General features: G+C 34.7%; 3 protein-coding genes across 3 annotated transcripts; 2 read left to right on the forward strand and 1 right to left on the reverse strand.

The window, feature by feature from the left end:
- The first annotated feature begins 273 nt into the window (after positions 1 to 273).
- LOC132630011 (uncharacterized) lies at positions 274 to 3,943 on the forward strand. Its single transcript, XM_060345498.1, has 2 exons — positions 274 to 479; positions 3,487 to 3,943. Exons 1-2 carry the CDS (start codon positions 444 to 446, stop codon positions 3,751 to 3,753), a joined length of 303 nt encoding a protein of 100 aa, XP_060201481.1. The 5' UTR covers positions 274 to 443; the 3' UTR covers positions 3,754 to 3,943.
- Positions 3,944 to 5,759: 1,816 nt separating this feature from the next.
- On the forward strand, positions 5,760 to 9,437 carry LOC132630009 (uncharacterized). Its single transcript, XM_060345497.1, has 2 exons — positions 5,760 to 6,264; positions 8,972 to 9,437. Exons 1-2 carry the CDS (start codon positions 5,902 to 5,904, stop codon positions 9,236 to 9,238), a joined length of 630 nt encoding a protein of 209 aa, XP_060201480.1. The 5' UTR covers positions 5,760 to 5,901; the 3' UTR covers positions 9,239 to 9,437.
- A 6,188-nt stretch (positions 9,438 to 15,625) lies between these two features.
- Positions 15,626 to 15,979, reverse strand: LOC132629786 (auxin-responsive protein SAUR32-like). Its single transcript, XM_060345137.1, has one exon. It carries the CDS (start codon positions 15,977 to 15,979, stop codon positions 15,626 to 15,628), a length of 354 nt encoding a protein of 117 aa, XP_060201120.1.
- Between the last annotated feature and the right edge of the window lie 2,737 nt (positions 15,980 to 18,716).

Below are 18,716 nucleotides of genomic sequence, written 5' to 3' on the forward strand. Positions count from 1 at the left end.
TTTTTTTTTTTTCAATTCCACCATTCTAAATGAACAATTTTGGACCACAAGATTTAAAGGACTACACACATAGTTTATTTAAGATCATCTGACACTGTGATTCGTAGCTGCGTGCTCTAATCCTCTGAGCTGCCGGCCTCATCCCGTCTTCACTAGATCTATTCCCGTAAGTACCCTAAAAAAGTAACCTTTCCTCTCCCCGGTCATTTCGAGTATAAGAAGATGTGAAAACGCGTTTACATAATTTACAAATCTCTCCTTATTTATTAAACGTCGCGCCTAATCAAATTAAGTTACTTAAATTGAGACACAGTAAGTAAGTTTTAAAAACTGAATATATGTGTTAAACAGGGGATCTAAAAGTGGTCACTTGGTGCTAATTCTACCTTAATTTAGGGATTAACAGATCGTTCCCATAATAGTCTTCAATATTCCTGCAACCAATGTCGGATCCCAATTCTACATCCATTACTAAAACTGTAAGCCCCCTTTTCCACTTCTCATTATTAAATTTTTTGTTATATTTTCATATTCTATTGAAAAAATCGATTGCGAAATTACAGGAGAGGGTTATGATTAATGGGAGAGTAGTGTAGGCTAACTGTTTGATTAATTGCCTAAAAGAAGCAAAACAAATACAGTATTTTACGATTTTTAGTCTGAATGTAAACTTGATTTACAGTTTTCGGTCTATCATGTTTATATCTTTGATATGATTGCAGCATATCACTAGTTGCACATGATTTATTAAGATTTAGTTTCATTTTAAGCTAACTGAAAGAATTCTTTTTTGATCAAGATAGAGATGATTGAACTCCAATTTGTATTGAAATTGACTTAAATTTGCCCTTTTTTCTACTTCTCATTATTGAATTTTTGTTATATTTTCATATTCTATTGAAAAATAGATTGCGAATGTATAGGTTAGGGTTGTGATTAAATGTAACAAACCAATGTCCAAGACAAACACTGATGTATATTATAATCACTAGAACGGAATTACACTGAAAGAACAACGATTACTGGGAATTAAGGAAACAATGAAGGATAACGAGGAGGGGATGAGGAACATAGACTTAGAGAATTGGGGATGAGAAGCACAGTCTTTGCCTAAGCATAATCACACTTCGTATAACCGTTCTTTCTAACCTGTCGTCCTTTTTAACAGTTGCTACTTGCTAATTGGGCCTGGATCCCAAATAAAACTCTTCAATATTATACTTGGCCCAATCTTCTCAATTGAATTAGTCTTAGTTACCACTTCTAGCCCATAGGCCCTTATGGAGTCCGCATGGTTCACAACAGTAAAGGTAGAGTACATGGAGTGTCTACTGAAAGAATTTTTTGGTCGATATAGACAGAGGCGGATTCAGAATTAAAAGCTAATGAGTTTTTACGACCTCGAGTTGATATATAATACTCCCTCCGATTCATAGTAAGTGTTCTGTTAGTCTTTTTATTTTGGTTCAAAATAAGTGGCCACTTAGAAGAAATTAAATTAAGTGCTAAGTGACCAGATCCCAATTTGTCAAGTTAATAGTAAGATACAAACTTTAGATAAGGGCAGTTTAGTCAAAATACATAGTTTTTGTTCTAGTAGTTAGTATTTTATTAAGGGTGGTGCAAAAGGCTAAGTGAACACTTATTTTGCACTAGAGGGAGTAATAACTATGTTTACAGACAAATAGGTATAGATATTTAGTAGATTTCTTGATCTTATGCAAGGTTTTAACAAAAGTTATTGAGTTCCCGCTGCATCCGCCTCTAAATATGGAGATCATTGAACTCCATTTGTATTGAAGATTGTAAATTTTGCGAATTTATAGGTTAGGGTTGTGATTAAAGGGTGAGTACAGGGCGTATCGTATAGGGGTTGGACAGTAGATAATGCGATGGAATTGGGTTTGAGTGGTTGGGTTAGGAACAGCAAGGACGGCACCGTGAAAGCCATGTTTCGGTAGTCCTGAGAAGGTTCTAGAAATGGAGCGCCGCTGTTGGGAGGGCCCACCGGCTGGGAAAGTCACCGGCGTGGATGTGAGTGGTAGTGATGAAGATATGGTGCCGGGTTTTGATTGTAGGCTAACGGTTTGATCAATCGCCTAAAAGAAGCAAATAAATAATCCAACCTGTAGCAAAGAGCAGAGGAAATTTTAGTGGGCGTTTAGACATAAGAACTATGAAATTTGAAAAAAAAAATACTTAGTATTTGTTTTCAAGTTGAGAATGGTGTTTGGAAATTGGAGCTGTGTTAGGACAAATTGGAGTTGTTTTTGAATTTTTGTGAGTGATTCGGAGTGAAAATTGTGAAAACTACTTTTTCGAGTTTTTCGAATTCCGAAAAATTCCGGAATTCAATTTCCAGAAAATTGTAACAACTCTATGTCCAAACAGTTTTTCGAAAGAAAGTGAAAACTATAACAACAAGTGGGCACTTATAGAGTTTTATGGAATTGATCTCAATTCTACAGCCAATTTCAAAACTGTATGCATATATTTTTCTACTTTTCATGTTGAATTTTTATTATATTTTCATATTCTGTTGAAAAAATCGATTGTGAATTTACAGGTGAGAGTTGTAATTAAAGGGAGAGTACCAGGTGTGTCGTATAGGGGTTGGATAGATAATGCGACAGAATTGAGTTTGAGTGGTTGGGTTAGGACTTAGGAGCAGAAAGGATGGCACTGTGAAGCCATGTTTTCGGGTAGCCCGGAGAAGGTTCTAGAAATGGAGTGCCGCTGTTGGGTGGGCCCACAGGTGGCGAAAGTCACCGGTGTGGATGTTAATGCTTGTGATGAAGACATGGCGGTGGTTTTGAATGTAGGCTAAGTTTGATCAATTGCCTAAAAGAAGCAAAATAAATAAGAGATTTTTACAAAAATATAAGCCCAACATAATATATTACACACCTACATTAGCCATATTTTCAGCTTACATTCGCATAACCAACTATTTTTTCGCAACAGTGCTTATACACACGGTAACAACATTATACAAACATTATATAATATTATTCAACATTCTACATTATACAGTTACGGTAAACAATGTGTCCACCTTGTGGAAAAGTGTATAATAGTGTACAAGAGGTGCTTAAGAAAACACTGAGCTAAACCGAGTAATTATAGAAAAACTGGGCTAAACCGGCTAACAACATTATACAAACATTATATAATATTATTCAACATTCTACGTTATACAGTTACGGTAAACAGTGTGTCCAGCTTGTAGAAAAGTGTATAATAGTGTACAAGAAGTGCTTAAGAAAACACTGAGCTAAACCGGGTAATTATAGAAAAACTGGGCTAAACCGGGTAAATATTCTTAACCAGTAGACATAGAGAGCAGAGGAAATTTTATAGTAGAGTATGGAATTGATCCCAACTCTACAGCCAATTCCAAAACTGTATGCATATTGTTTTCTACTATCATTATTGAATTCTGTTATATTTTCAGATCACATTGAGAATTCGATTGCAAATTTACAGGTTAGGGTTTTGATTAAAGGGAGAATACAGGGCGTATCGTATAGGGGTTGGACAGTGGATAATGCGACGGAATTGGGATTGAGTGGTTGGGTTAGGAACAGAAAGGACGGCACCGTGGAAGCCATGTTTTCAGGTAGTTCTGAGAAGGTTCTAGAAATGGAGCGCCGCTGTTGGGAGGGCCCACCAGCAGCTGAAGTCACAGGCGTGGATGTTAACGCTTGTGATGAAGATATGGTGCCGGGGTTTGAATGTAGGCTAACTGTGTGATCAATTGCCTAAAAGTAGCAAAATAAATAATCCAACCTGAGGCATTAGTACTAATCTTGTAGTTTCTTGTCCATTTGATTTCTGTTACTACCTATAGTTTCTGTTGTCGCATTATTTGTTGATGTTGATGTTGATGTTCCTTTTCTGAATTTGATCCAATGATTTCGTAATTATTCAATGTCTTGCTTCACTTCTGTATTTCATTTTTTTTTTAATATGAGTTACTTGAACTGAGTCTTTTTGAAACAATCTCTCTACCTCCGCAAAGTAGGGGCACCTTATGTATTACACTGGGTATTGTCGTTGTTACTGTTGAGGCAAAAGAGCTGAAGAAATTTTGTGATAATGGAATTATCTAAAATTATGTTAGTATAAGTTTATATTATTTTATGTTTTTACTCTGAAAGTAACCTTGACTTAGAGTTTTGATTTATCATGTTTACCTTCGACCTGATTGCACATGATTTTAGTTTCATTTTAGGTAACTGAAGAATATTTTGGTCAATATAGAGATTAGAGATCATTGAACTCCATTTGTATTTCATTAATTAATCAAAGAGAAACTCAATAATGCAAAGGAAGTTTGATTCTTTGATACGTTTCCTTCTTCGGACAAAACATTTTTTCCGTCTTTGTTTTAGGAATCCAACTAATGACTTTGAATTACGAATTCCCTCCATTTCAATTTAAAATGTGTTAGCACGAAGTTTAGATATTGAAGTTCCTCGACTAATCCAAATCTTCATGACAAAACAAAAACAGTCTGTCGGGGAGGAGGAGGATGAAGAAGGAAATCAAAAACTTTAGAATTTGAGTAAATGAAAAAAGGGTAGGAGTTTTTTTACAAAAATTTCGAGATATTTACCTCTAATTTTTCAAATAACTATAGGTACACCTCAATTAACTTAATTATGTGTTTAATTTGGTGAAGGTCAATCTTTTTTCAAAATTTAAACTTTGAGGTCCCTTAATTAGGGGTCATTCGGTTGCTGGTTAGGAAGTGAATTAAGTATTAGAATTTCTATAATTAGTATCAAAATATCAAGTTTGGTAGCGTTTTAATTGGTGTATAGAATTCAGCACACCAAATACTATATTTTGCACAATTAAAACATGTATAAGTTATAAATCAATTTATATAGGGTAGAAAATGAAATCAATAATACATGTAATAGTTAAATCTTACATAATCAAACCCTACATAATTAAACCCTTCGGGCATCAGAATTGCGATATGTGATAGATAAGGATATTCCATTTAGCTATCCACACTAACAGCCTGTTTGATCAAGTTTTTGAGAGGTCAAAAGTGCTTATTTTAAAAATGTGAGATGTTTGACCAAGCTTTTTGGAGAAAATAAGTATTTCTGCAAAGTAGCAGAATCAACTGTCAAAAGTTAAAAAAGTAGTTTTTCTCAAAAGCACTTTTTTTGAAATGCACTTTTGAGAAAATACACTTAAAAACACTTTAAAAAATTGATCAAACACTAATTACTGGTCAAAAGTAATTTTAAATTAAAAGGTCAGACACAAAGTGGTTCTCATTAAAAATTCTTGTTTAGAAAAAAATATTCTAAATAAGCTGATTTTAGAAGCTTGGTCAAACAGGTTCTAAATCCACGTATATCCAATGAAATTGTTATTCCTTATCCACCAATCAAATACAATCTCAAAAATTATCCACCAATTAAATACGAGATAAAATAAGGGAAAATTTCAGAAATATTCAAGTTGGTCACTTACATTGCAAAAAAATAACCCAAAACTTACATTATAAAAAATAGCCCAAAATATACAAACATATACAGACACTTATATCAATATATACCAACATATATAAACATATACAAAGGCAGAGAGAAAGAGTGAGAGAGAGAAAAATTTGGATATTTTTTTGTAAGAATTTAAAATATGGGCTAATTTTAATAATATTATTGCCTCAATTAATACAATTTAATTTTCTCATAAAATAATTTATCCCATGAAATTACTATCACCCTGCATACCAATTACCAAACAAGCTCTTCATAATTAATTCCAGGCTACCTGCATAACTCCCATCAGCAACCAACAATTTGTCTCCTCCTTCCTCCATATCGACACGAATCCCAAAAAACGAAAAAATGTTCAACTGAAAAACTAAGTCAAATGGCAATGTTGGCACCTTGTGCATCATCTTTTGCTACCAAAAAATTCACTTGTCATTTGACAAATTCAGCACTCTTCAAATCCCACTTTATCAAGAACTATCTAGAACCACCATCATGTCAATGTCAATCAAGAACCTTTTTTATGCTTACCCAAAATGCTCTTCATTTATATAGGAGGAGTACAACAAGATTCTCCTTTAAGCTTCACTTGTTACTACCTCTTAGTCTTGGTCCTAGTTCTTCTCTTCCATTTTGCTTTGGTTCTGTTCTTCCTTGTTCTCCTCTTCACAAATTTCATTCACCTCTTTTCTCATCTCCTATGTCCTCCTTAAATTCAGATGCCAACCCTGTTGCTAAAACGGTGAGTCCCTTTTTGATTTTTTAATTGAAGTTCTTGATAAAAGATGAGATTTTTATCTTCTTTTAGGAAATGGGTGTTTGGTATTTTCTTGGTTTTGGGTATTTCTGTGCTCTAGCTCTGATTTGTTGTGATTTTCAATTGAAGTTCTTGATAAAAGATGAGATTTTTGAACTTATTTTAGGAAATGGGTGTTTGGTGTTTTCTTGGTTTTGGGTATTTTTGTGCTCTGGCCGTAGGTTTGTTGTGATTTTCAATTGAGATTCTTGATAAAAGTTGAGATTTTTAGCTTCTTTTGGTAAATGTGTGTTTGGTGATTTTCAAGGTTTAGTATATTTAAGCCGGTCCTATCTGACCTTTTGTCTTGTTTTCCTCTCTTGAGCCGAGGGTCTTTCGGAAACAGCCGCCCTACCTTTTAAGGTGTAGGGGTTAGGTCTGCGTCCACTCTACCCTCCCAGACTTCACATGGTGGGATTATACTGGGCTTGTTGTTTTTGTTGTAGTATATTTAAGCTGGATGAGGCAGATTTTGAGCTATTCGTACCATCTCTTGTAATGGGTGTTTGATTATTTCTAGTTTTCGATATTTATGTGCTATTAGTTGTGAATTTTTGACTTAAGAGAATGTGATTTTGAGCTTGTTAATGGTAATGGGTGATTGATTGTTTCTTGGTTTTGGGTATCTGTGTGTTGTGGCTATAGTTTGCTGTGATTTTCAGTTGAAATTCTTAAACAAAGATGATAATTTTTAGCATTAGGAAGAACCATCTAGAATCACCATGTCAATGTCAAACAAGAAGCTTCTTTATGTTAACACAAAATGCTGATTTATATAGGAGGGGTACAGCAAGATTCTCCTTTAAGCTTCACTTGTTACTACCTCTTAGTATTGGTCCTAGTTCTTCTCTTCCATTTCGCTCTAGTTTTGTTCTTCCTTGTTCTCCTCTTCATATTCTTCACAAACTTCCTACACCTCCTTTCTCATCTCTTATGTCCTCCTTAGCGCCCTGTTGCTAAAACGGTGAGTCCTAACTACCCTATTTTTGATTTGTCAATTGAGTTCTTGATAAAAGATGAGACTTTTAGTTTTTTTTTTTCTGGGAAATGGGTGTTTGTTTAATTCTGCGTTTTAGGATATTTGTGTGCTATGGCAGCTATTTCTCCACTCCTTGTAATGGGTGTTTGATTATTTCTGAGTTTTTGATATTTATGTGCTATTAGCTGTGAATTGAGTTCAATAGAGTTCATGATAAAAGATGAGATTTTTGAGCTTCTTTAGGGAAATGGGTGATTGGTGATTTCTGGGTTTAGGATATTTGATATGATTTTCAGTAAATTCTAAAATGAGAGAGATTTTGAGCTATTTCCACCGCCCTGGGTGTTAGATTATTTATGGGTTTTTTGATGTTTATGTGCTATTGCTAAAGGTTAGCTATGTATTTTTGATTTAACAAGATGATATTTTGAGCTTGTTAACGAATGGGTGTTTGATTATTTCCGGTTTTTTGTGTGCAATGGCTGTAGGTTTGTTGTGATTTTTAATTGAAATTCTTAGAGAAAGATGTCTTTTTGAGCATTTATTGGGAAAATGGTACTCCTACTTGATTATGTCCTTAAATTTCGATGCCAACCCTGACGTTAAACGGTGAGTCCTAACTTCCCTTTTCGACTTTCCAATTGAAGTTCTTGATTAAAGATGAGATTTTGAGCTTCTTTTGGGAAATGGGTGTTTGGTTATTTCTGGGTGTGAGTCTTAACTTCCCTTTTTTTATTTTTCTATTGAAGTTCTTGATAAAAGATGAGATTTTTAGCTTTTTTCTTGGAAATGGGGTGTTTTCTGGGTTTAGGATATTGTGAGTCCTAACTTCCCTTTTTTATTTTTCAATTGAAGTTCTTGACAAAAGATGAGATTTTGAGCTTCTTTTGGGAAATGGGAGTTTGGTGATTTTAGGAGATTTGTGTGCTATGGCAACAGGTTTACTATGATTTTCAATAAATTCTGAAACGATAAAGATTTTGAGATATTCCCTCCACCCCTTGTAATGGGTGTTTGAGCATTTCTTGGTTTTAAATGCTTATCTGCAATTTTTTTCCTCGATTCAATGTTTACTTGCTATTGATAAAGGTTAACTGTGAATTTTTGATTTAACTGGATGAGATTTTGAGCTTGTTAACGGCAATGGATGATTGGTTGTTTGTGGGTTTTGGTAATTATGTGCTGTGGCTATAGGTTTATTGTGACTTTTAATTGAAATTCTTAGAGAAAGATGTCGTTTTGAGCATTTATCGGGAAATTGGTGTTTGATTATTTTTGGGTTTTTGTGGTGCTATGATTGCAGGCTAGGTTTGATTTTTTTTCAACTGTAATTCTTAAAAGAGATGAGCTTTTGAGCTATTGTTAGATTTGCTCCATCTCTTGGTTAGCTGTCATTTTTTTGTGAACTTATTCATAAAGATGAGATTTTGAGCTTTCTTGGGTGATTGTCGGATTATTTCTCGTCTATTTCATGCTGCTACTGCAGGTTTGCTGTGGTTTTCAGTTGAAAATCTTACAAAGATGAGACTTTAAGCTACTTGTCTTTTATGGTTGAAAGCTAGCTTTAATGTTCAGTTAAAATTCCTTAAAAAGATGAGATTTTAAGCTATTTTCTTCAGTAATCAGTGTCTGATATTTTCTGTACTTTGGTTAATTATGTGTTTGTGGCTGCAGGTTAGAGCTGTGATTAAAGGGAGAGTGCAAGGGGTGTTTTACAGGGACTGGACTGTGGAGAATGCTAAGGAGTTGGGCTTGAAAGGTTGGGTTCGAAATCGGAGGGATGGAACGGTGGAAGCTTTGTTTTCTGGAAGCCCAGAAAAGGTTCAGGAAATGGAGCAGCGGTGTCGGAGGGGTCCACCATCTGCTATTGTCACCGGACTAGATGTCTTTCCCTGTGATGATGACCCCGGAACAGGGTTCGAACGCAAACAAACTGCTTGATCATAGGCTAGCCTGGCGGTAAAGACTAAGCTGATAGTCATGACTTGCTCTTGCTGTATGTCAATAAGTAAACCATGTTTGTACGTACAAAGTCTTTTTTTTTTTTGGTCAAATACATGCAGAGTCTTTGAAATGTTTTGGATTTATTGTTAAATGTTCTTATTGATGTTATGCTTACATACATTGATTCATTACTGCATGATTGTGCCAAATCTCTTCTGTAGTGTTTTTTTTAAATGAATCATGTTAGCTAAGAAAGTAAAAGTAGAACTATTAACTCTACAGGTCCTTTTGCCATTAGTTTAGATCCATTTCTACTGACACTTGAACCTTTTATGAATCCACCCCAGCTCAATAAGGATACCGACAAGGATATTACACAAATAGATATTGGGCCAAAGTAGAAGCAATAGGGCCAGGCCTTCACAAAGGTTAACTTGGGATCCAGGCTGAGGGTACTTTGTATTGTCGTTAAATAGCATGGGGTGTTACTATCAAAGGGTATCGTGAATTACGTGCCAAGGCATTTCTGTATTTCTCATCCCTAATTTTCTGAGTCTAAGCTTCTCATCTCCCTTCTTCAGTCTATGCATCCCTAGGTCTTAACTTTCACTATTTCTGCATTTCCATTTGGGCTTTTGCCATTTGAGTTGTTGCATTTACTTTCTGGAATTGTGATTGAACTTTAGTCTGATTGATATAGTTGAGAAGCTGGTTACTGTTACATTGGATTTGAGTTCATTACAGAACCTGTCATTGGAAATCTCAAAATTTTGGATGTATAAATTTTGTTACCGCATATTAAATCCCAATTTTCATCGAAATGGACCCTTGGTGAACTTTTAAACTAATTGCAGCGAAAGTTACTATGACTACAAGGGAGAGATCTTATCCTTTTGCTCTGCTCCAAGTATGGGAAACTGATGTCACCTTCTATGTTAAAGCTAAATGCTTTTCTTACTCTATTTTATTTGAAATCTCTTCAGCCATACGTTTATATATTTGATTCTCTTAAAGTAACAATTTTTTCTCGAATGTGATCTGAATAACATTCAAGGATTTGTCGCTCCTGATGTTTTTGGTTAAATATATTCTTGCTTTGGCACATTGGCTCTGGAATTATAGAACTTTTATGCCTAAGACCTTAATCTTCAGTTGCTTTGCAGTTTAAAGTTATGTACTACATGGTTTCTTATATCTTAATAATATATGGTTGTCAATTTGACTCTAATATTTTGTATGCCTAATGAATGATCATTGACCCGGCGTCCTAATCCGTTGAGGTTCATCTAAGTTTCGCCTGAAACATGCAATTCCAGTTCTTTATGGAGAAGATGAACCGATGGTGTAGAAAAAACATTCTGGGATGTGATGTGTGAAATCACGGAAGGAAAAAATAACTTCTCAAGAATGGTTTTGCAATTTCTTGTGAATTCTATGGAAACTCATCAGTGAATTTCACAGAAATGTACTATTGGATAATAAAAGAGCACCCTAATGGTATTAGCTAAAGTATCTTTTGTGAAAACAGTGAAAGAGAATTAGATAGATGTTCTAGTCATTGCCTATTAAAATTTTCAGCGTCATTGCTATGTCGTCAACCCGAGTTTAGAAGCTGTTGGACTAGTCTCTGCTGTATTTGAGAAAATCAGTTTAACACTTCCCAGGTTCAACTTGGTTGTACATGTGAGAAGTATGTTCTTCCCATGATAGCATGTGAACATGTCAATTGTCATGTATGCTATGCTATCCAGTAGGAAAGAACACTCTTGTTTCCTGGTGTTGTAGCATGTATGTACGTATGTATGGAGGCTGATAGTTGAGTTATTGCATTGTCATTTTCAAGCTCACAATGAGGCCTGCAACTCAAGACCTTTATATCTGCAGTTAAGGTGGAAAGTGGTAACAACCTATGTTACTCGGACTCTTCAATAATGCTGATGGGTGCATGTCGGACCCTCCAAAAGTAGTGTATTTGAAGGATCCGACACGGGTACGACAACGTTTTTCGAGAGTCTGAACAACAATCATTCTCATAAAATTTCACCTTACGATTTTCTCTGAGTAACACTAGGGCTTGGAACTAATCTCGGTCATCTTGTGCCATTATTTTTTCTCATGTGGTTCTCCTCTTTCTGAATCTATGTCTTATGACATTCAGATTTCTGTAAAGAACCTCAGTCTATTGAATGTCTTAGCTTCTTTGTCTAGGAAACAATTTTAGGACTATTACTGTGCATGTTTCATCGATCCTTGAGGCTGCAATTTGCCAAGCGCTCTCAATGACGCGGTTGACTGGGACTTTGCGCTGTCATGGCTAAAATATTTTGTAAGATTTACTGTTATGTGGCAGATGATAGTTCAGGAAAGTATGCTGCAAAATCAAAGAAAGTATGTACAGAACTTGAGTTCTAACACATGATTGAAATTGCTGCAATGGTGATGGGCTTGTGTTAACACTATGGACTTTCAATGCCTCCTTTGTTCAGATACTTCTCAAGTATGATGATTGCAGCTGCTTGCTTAGACTTTGGACCGTGGGCTTAGACATCTCTGCATGAAGTGTGTGACTTTACTCAAAATTAATTGTTTAAGTAAATGTACCGAAGGGTCTTGGCCAGCGGTCAATGACGTGGGAGACAAATTTTAGGTGATTTCTTCCCATCTATGAGTTGAGCTTAACTAAAATGGTGGTGATTTATATATAATCGATCCTAACTTGTTTGAGATGGTGGCATAGTTGTTATCAAGAGCGTGTGAGAAATACTTACCCCAACGTAGTAGGTGAAGTTCCCGTACAAAATAAATCGGGCTACCAAAGTGTAAAAATAGTAAGAATCAAATAAATCGTGACCGGGCTATTTATAATCTTTGCACCCGTGCCATGGACAGGTGTGGAATTAGCATGTTAAAACGAGTTTGGTAGAACTCAGTAGCTTTGCTACAAATCCTATATTTGTATTAAAAGAATCACTTAAAATTGTATAAATACTATTAAAAGAATCACTTCAAATTGTATAAATACTTTATCAAGAACCCAAGTACTTACTTTTTTAGAATCGAGAACCATAAACTCCAAATCCGAACTCAGCTTGTTGTGCTACACCCTGTGCATCGGACAAGCCAAGGCGCTCATTTTTTTCTTGTGCTACACCTCATGCCTCGCACAACTCATGACCCACAAATTTAGAGTCCGGCGCCTAAAGGGCACCTTTTTTAACCAAAAATTCCAAAAATGGTCATAGGCTACACAATAAATCAAAACGGGTTTATTGTGTAGTCCTCCATGATTTACAATAATGTTGACGGAACACCATCTGCTCCGTCTCCAACTTAAAAAAAAAAAAGAATTGCTTTGCAAATAGTGTACTCCTACACGATTTGCAGAGTTTTTTTTTTTTTTTTTTTTTTTTTTTTTTTTTTTTTTTAAAATAGCAAATCGTGATGTCCTACACGATTTGCCTTTATAAAGGAACAATACATTGTATAGTCACCACTACTATGAAAATTTACTTTAATATTCTTTGCATGCCCAATGACAAATGCTATATTACGAGACAAATTTAAATTACTTTTCATTATTACTATATAGTTGTAATTATTTAAATTATTTTGTATTAAACTATTGGTCAACCATTCAATTCTAATTATCTTCTATTTGATTCTTTTCTAAATGGACATACTATACTAAAACAAACAAACTTACTAACCAACAACAAAAGAAGTTCAACGTAATTAATATTTTCCCAATTTAAATACCACCTAAATCAGAATTTCTTTCCCCTACAAGTGTGTAAAAATATCTGCACATCGAAAAGCAAAAATTGTTCAAGTTAAAAGAAAATTCATTAGAAAAACTTGTGATATATCTGAAGAGATATGGCTAGAGTTTGCTTTACCACAATGTTCTTGGTTTATGTTGTTCTAATCGAAATTATTTGTGTGTAATTAATCTCCCTCTCTTCACTTAAAAAACCTATCAATATTTATTTTTCTGCGCAGCTATATTCAGATCACATAGATTGGGGATCAGTAGAGGCATTAGTGTCTGCACAACTGCCGGTTCGTGACCCACAGGGTGGCAAGGAATTGGAACACGACTACGCATTCATGGACTTCAACATGTTTCAGAGCCAAGATAAGTGTTTAAAATAATTATTTTAACAAATTAAAATACTTATACTGATTATTATATAATTTTCCATTGCTTAGGATCCAGCTCCAGCTCCGGTACCATCTACAGCTCCGGTTCCAGGGTCCGCTTACGAGCCCGCTGAGGAGCTAGCTCAAGAGCCCTATCATCAGCCATCTCAAAAGCCCTCTCAGGAGCCCGTCGACACGCAAGTTTAATTTTTTATCAAAAGATAATGTATTAGTTTAATCTAAATTAAAATTAATACTAATTGTTTATATATTATATCAGGTTCATTCTTCTGCGCCTGTGGACCCGTCTCATGATAAGATAGACCCGTCTCATGATAAGATGGACCCGTCTCCTGATGCTGATGAGATTCTGACCGTACATAGCACATGTAAACCTAAGAAGAAGAATATTAAGGTCAAGGACGCAAGGAAGGGAAGGAAGGATGATCGCGACATAAAACATCCCATTATTAAGAGGAAGAAGGGGGATGGAGATGATGGTGAGGGTGGTGGGATCGCCTTAGGCCTAAGGTTACTCTAAAGGCTCCCATATGTGGGACCTAAGGTTACTCTAAAGGCTCCCACATGTGGGACCCATTAGAAATTGTGTATATGTAAATAAATTGTATATTTTATGTTAATATTATATTTTTTGTGGTATTATTTTCTTAATGATAATTAGTTATCTTAGTCTTTATTATCGTTTATTAATAAATCGTGCGACGTCCTAAATTAATTATAAAAAAAATCTCGGCTATATTCGAAATAAAGTAATGCCTCGACTAAATAATGAAACGCTTAAATCAAAACCTTATAAAATAAAACACTTAAACCTAATGATAACAAGTTTCCAAACAAAACTTACTTCGGGGCACTTTACAACCCCTAAAAGGACGATCCAAACGTTTAGGTATACTTGATATATTGAGCCTACATTATTGTTTGCAGAAAAAGATATCAGGTTCTATATAAAATATTGATATTCCGGAGTTTTGAGACATGACTAATCTTTGGTCAAAGTATGAAAAAAACGTGAATTTCAAAACTTTGAAATTATACAAAGTGTGGGGAAAATAATACTAACCCGTATTGCGCACAAAATGTATTGTTTGCAACAATGCTGCAATTTTTTTTTTTATTATTGTTATCCATTTACTTATGCTGCCAGGTGCAAATATGGACATTGTTTCTGCACTTAGGGGTATGGAATTTGTCTTTAAAATCACTAACTATTGGAAAATTCTAAAGCACTTACATGTGCAAAGAATATTACAGTGAATTTTCAAAGTAGTGGTTATCATACAACAATGTATTGTTCCTTTGTAAAGGCAAATCGTGCAGATCAACACGATTTGCAAAAGATTTTTTTTTTGCAAATCGTGTACCCCTACGCGATTTGCAAAGCAATTTTTTTTTTAAAGTTGGAGACGGAACAGGCGGTGTTCCGTTAATATTATTATAAATCGTGGAGGACTACACGATAAACCTGTTTTGGTTTATCGTGTAGCCCATGACCCTTTTTGGAATTTTTGGTTAAAAAAGGTGCCATTTAAGCGCCGAACTCCACAAATTTACCTTGCACAGTATTCCGGTGAGATGCACACACCAGTAGATCACAAGCCTGAAATTTCTCTATTTTTTCATTCACTTTCAATTGTGCTGAAATCCAGTCGAATTCCTAGGGTGTTAATCAAAATCATATCAACAAGTCCCAAAACATAATACCAGGCTAGCATGTGCGAAGTCTTAAAACATGAAAAGGGAATGCAAGTATTCAAAATGATGGAATTGGGTTGTTACATATAGAAATTTATATGTCTATCTCATTAAAGATAAAATGAAAAGTTTAAAATTAAATTATTTCAGATTAATCCAGCAATTCGGGCATTCTCAATCTTTTTAGGACCGACAAAAACAATCTATCGTAGTATAAATTTCAGACAGAGGCGGTATAAAATGATAGTTACCACCCTAGCTCGGAGGAGACAGTTACAATTACGTGAACATTATACTTCAAACGACATATAAGGCATTATTATTATCCTTAAAGTAGAAGTCTAACCTCGAATAACAGATTGGGTTAATAAATGATAAAATTAGATAAACACAAATAAGTTCATAAATTACTCCGTAATTAACACGACCTAGCTGAATAGTGCTGCCATGCATCTGTGTGTGATGTCTTTAGCAACTTGTTTATAATTTAGTTAAACTAAACAACAAAATATAAAGAAGAAAATTTAGTTAAACAGCAATAGCACAAGTAGCAAGAACTTTTTCCAATTCCTCAGCACGACAAGGAAATTCAAGAACACCCTCTGGCCTAAATCCATATTCATCTTCAGCTTGTTTAAGTAATTTCAAGAATGATAGATGTGTTAGCCAATGCAACTCCACCACAAATCTCTGTGGTTCCTCTTCAGGATTCACTGAAAATACAGCAAAGTGTCCTTCTTTCACATCATTTGGCACCTTTCCATAAGTCTTTCTCGGTGTTTCGACGATTTTATCGACGATTTCCGCAGCATTTGGGGTTGTGTGTGTGGGAATTAATTGAAGATATTGAGTTTTGAGCTTGCCAATTAAACGCTTGACCATATTTTGAGCTTAATGTAGAAGTTGGAATATATGTTTTTTGGCTATGGTGAAACAAATTGTAATATATAGGAGTTTTTTTTTTTTTCTATAGATTTTGAGAAGGGTATTTATAGGATATGTTGATGATGATAATTAGATGAAATGTCTAAGATGCTAAGGATTAATTGGGTCCATTGCATGTGGTTGCAACTTTTTTTTGGTCATGATTCATTAATTGCAACATACGATCAATCAGTAATTGCAACATACGATCAATCCTTCTCTATAAGCACTTTTGCAGTAGAACACGTCCAGCTATGGAAGGTTTCTTCTCCCTTAGGAGTAGCAACACGACAAGTTAGAGAAGGCAACAGGTGGCAAATTAAATGAGGATAAATCAGGAAATAGTTTTATCACAACAAATTAATGTTAATCTCCACTATTATTAATATAAAAAAAAAAAAAATTTGAAGGCAAAAAGAAAGACTAAGTTATATATACATCAATATAAGAAATTTTTACATTATCATGTCATCTTTATCTGTTATAATTGTAATATCTTATTTTCAAGATTACAAATCCACTTTTAAAAGAGGGTGACATGTAAATATCATATGAATGATCTGATAGTGTAAAAGATTCCTAACACTAACGGTGTATACAGGGGTAGATAACAAGCATGTTTATCGAAGTGCTTAGACAATATTGAATGGTTGATTATCCTATCTTTGTAGATACATATCATGATAGTATATCACAGGGAAATAACAGAACCGTATGTTGTCCGGCCCTCACCGTACGTCAGGCCCTCCCACAAAGGAATAGTAAAAAACAAGAAAAATAGATGGCCTAAACAGATGAACACTGAATTTCCTCAAAATATCTTGAATATGGCTCACATGATATTGTTCACTGGAAGAGAACACAAAAAGTAGATATATGGAGAAGACAGAGATGGATCAAGAAGGACTTAATTTCTCTTGTAGTTAGCTACGTTTTCCTTCTCTATTGTATTGCATGCTGTATTGATATTGATGCTACTTACTTGATATATCCCTTTCTTACATGTTCCTTTGAATGGGGGGTCCTTTTTAATTGAAGTAGTAGCGGAAGACACGGTTTCCTTTTCGTTTTGGCGTAATACATAGATAGACAATTAAACTTGGTCTTTACTGGCAACTAAACATTCTAACTTTGAGAATACTCATCTAGACAGATTTTGAGAATACTCATCTAAACAGCTCGTCCCAATTGTGTCAGTTGAACACTCCAACTTACAAATTGATCATCTAGGCACCTCCAAAGTTTATGTGTGACATCATGCTACGTCAGCATCGGGTGTCCACTAGATACAGTGGATGAGTTGAGGTGTCTAGATGTGCATTCTCAAAATTTGAGTGTTTAGTTGCCAGTTGAAATCAAGTTAAGATGTGTATTATGCCTTTTGTTTTCTTTTGCATTTTCCCTTGTGAAGATCGAATAATGAGAAAATATAAGCTTTAAAAATGCCATATTGTTTATATATAAAATGAAAGGTACTACACTAGTACTTCTGAGAAGAAAGTTCCATGATAAACATTATACTTTAGACGATTTAACATTGTCCTTAAAGTAACTCTAAGTACGTAATTGAAAACTCCATTTGCATGCACTTCCAACTTTTAAGTCATTAATTGCAACATACGATCCATTCCATCTTTTTCTACATTCACTTTTTTCTTATTTTAGTATTAGGTGCCCATTGTATGTACTTGCAAGCTTTCTGGATTATTTATTACACCATACGATCCATCTTATTCTATAAGCACATTTCGTACTTCATTAAAATTCTTTTTTGGATTTTATGCCTTTTATCTTTAATGGAAACACTGTGTCGTAGCATGATTGAGGTGTCCTGCATCACCTCAATTAAGAAGAGTGCCGGGTACCTTATTTCGTATAATACGTACGAGTAGAGGCGGAGCGAAGATCTTAACTTTATGAATTCTGGATATTAGGACGAGTTCAAGTGTTAATTAATAATTGGGTTCTAAACCTAACTTATATACATATTTGATGAATTTTTCAATACAACTATTCCGTTTGAGCAAAAATTATTGATTTCAGCCGAATCTGTAGCTGGGCTTCTACCTCCGCCCTTGTGTATGACTATGAAAAGTTTCTCCATTAGGGATAGCAGGATGTACTACTCCCTCCATTTTACTTTACGTGGTAGCAATATTTCCTTAACTGTTTCAAGAAGAATAGACACTTTTAAACCTTTATAAGGTTCGATACTATTTGGGTCATAAGCTTTTATCATTCTTATTTCGTACAATACGTATGACTAAAAAAGGTTTCATCATTAGGGGTAACCGAAAAGTATAAGTATTTTAAATTGAGACAATGGTGGAAAATAGGGATAGCGGAGTATATATTTGTTGAATGATGCGTTCATCTCATCTAAAATTTTATATCGATCATCCGGCATGACATTTATTCTCTACCCTGTTTGTGCTTGTGTGAGAGTTAAAACAATTTTTCATCCTCTTAGCTGATTCTACGAAGATTTAAAATTGGAGTTTATCTTCTATTTTACACTGATCATCTTAATTTACTTGTTATAACAGATACATCTTACCTTATTTTCACATTATATTAATCTTGTTTGTACGTATTAGCTCTAGCTTCTTGATCACATTAATTATATTCTCATTTCCTAGTATAGCACTCTGCAGTAAAGTAAAGTTCAGCAGAATCATATTAATTAGTTTGCGAG

Source organism: Lycium barbarum, chromosome 3 (genome assembly GCF_019175385.1).
Source record: "Lycium barbarum isolate Lr01 chromosome 3, ASM1917538v2, whole genome shotgun sequence".
Lineage (NCBI taxonomy): Eukaryota > Viridiplantae > Streptophyta > Magnoliopsida > Solanales > Solanaceae > Lycium > Lycium barbarum.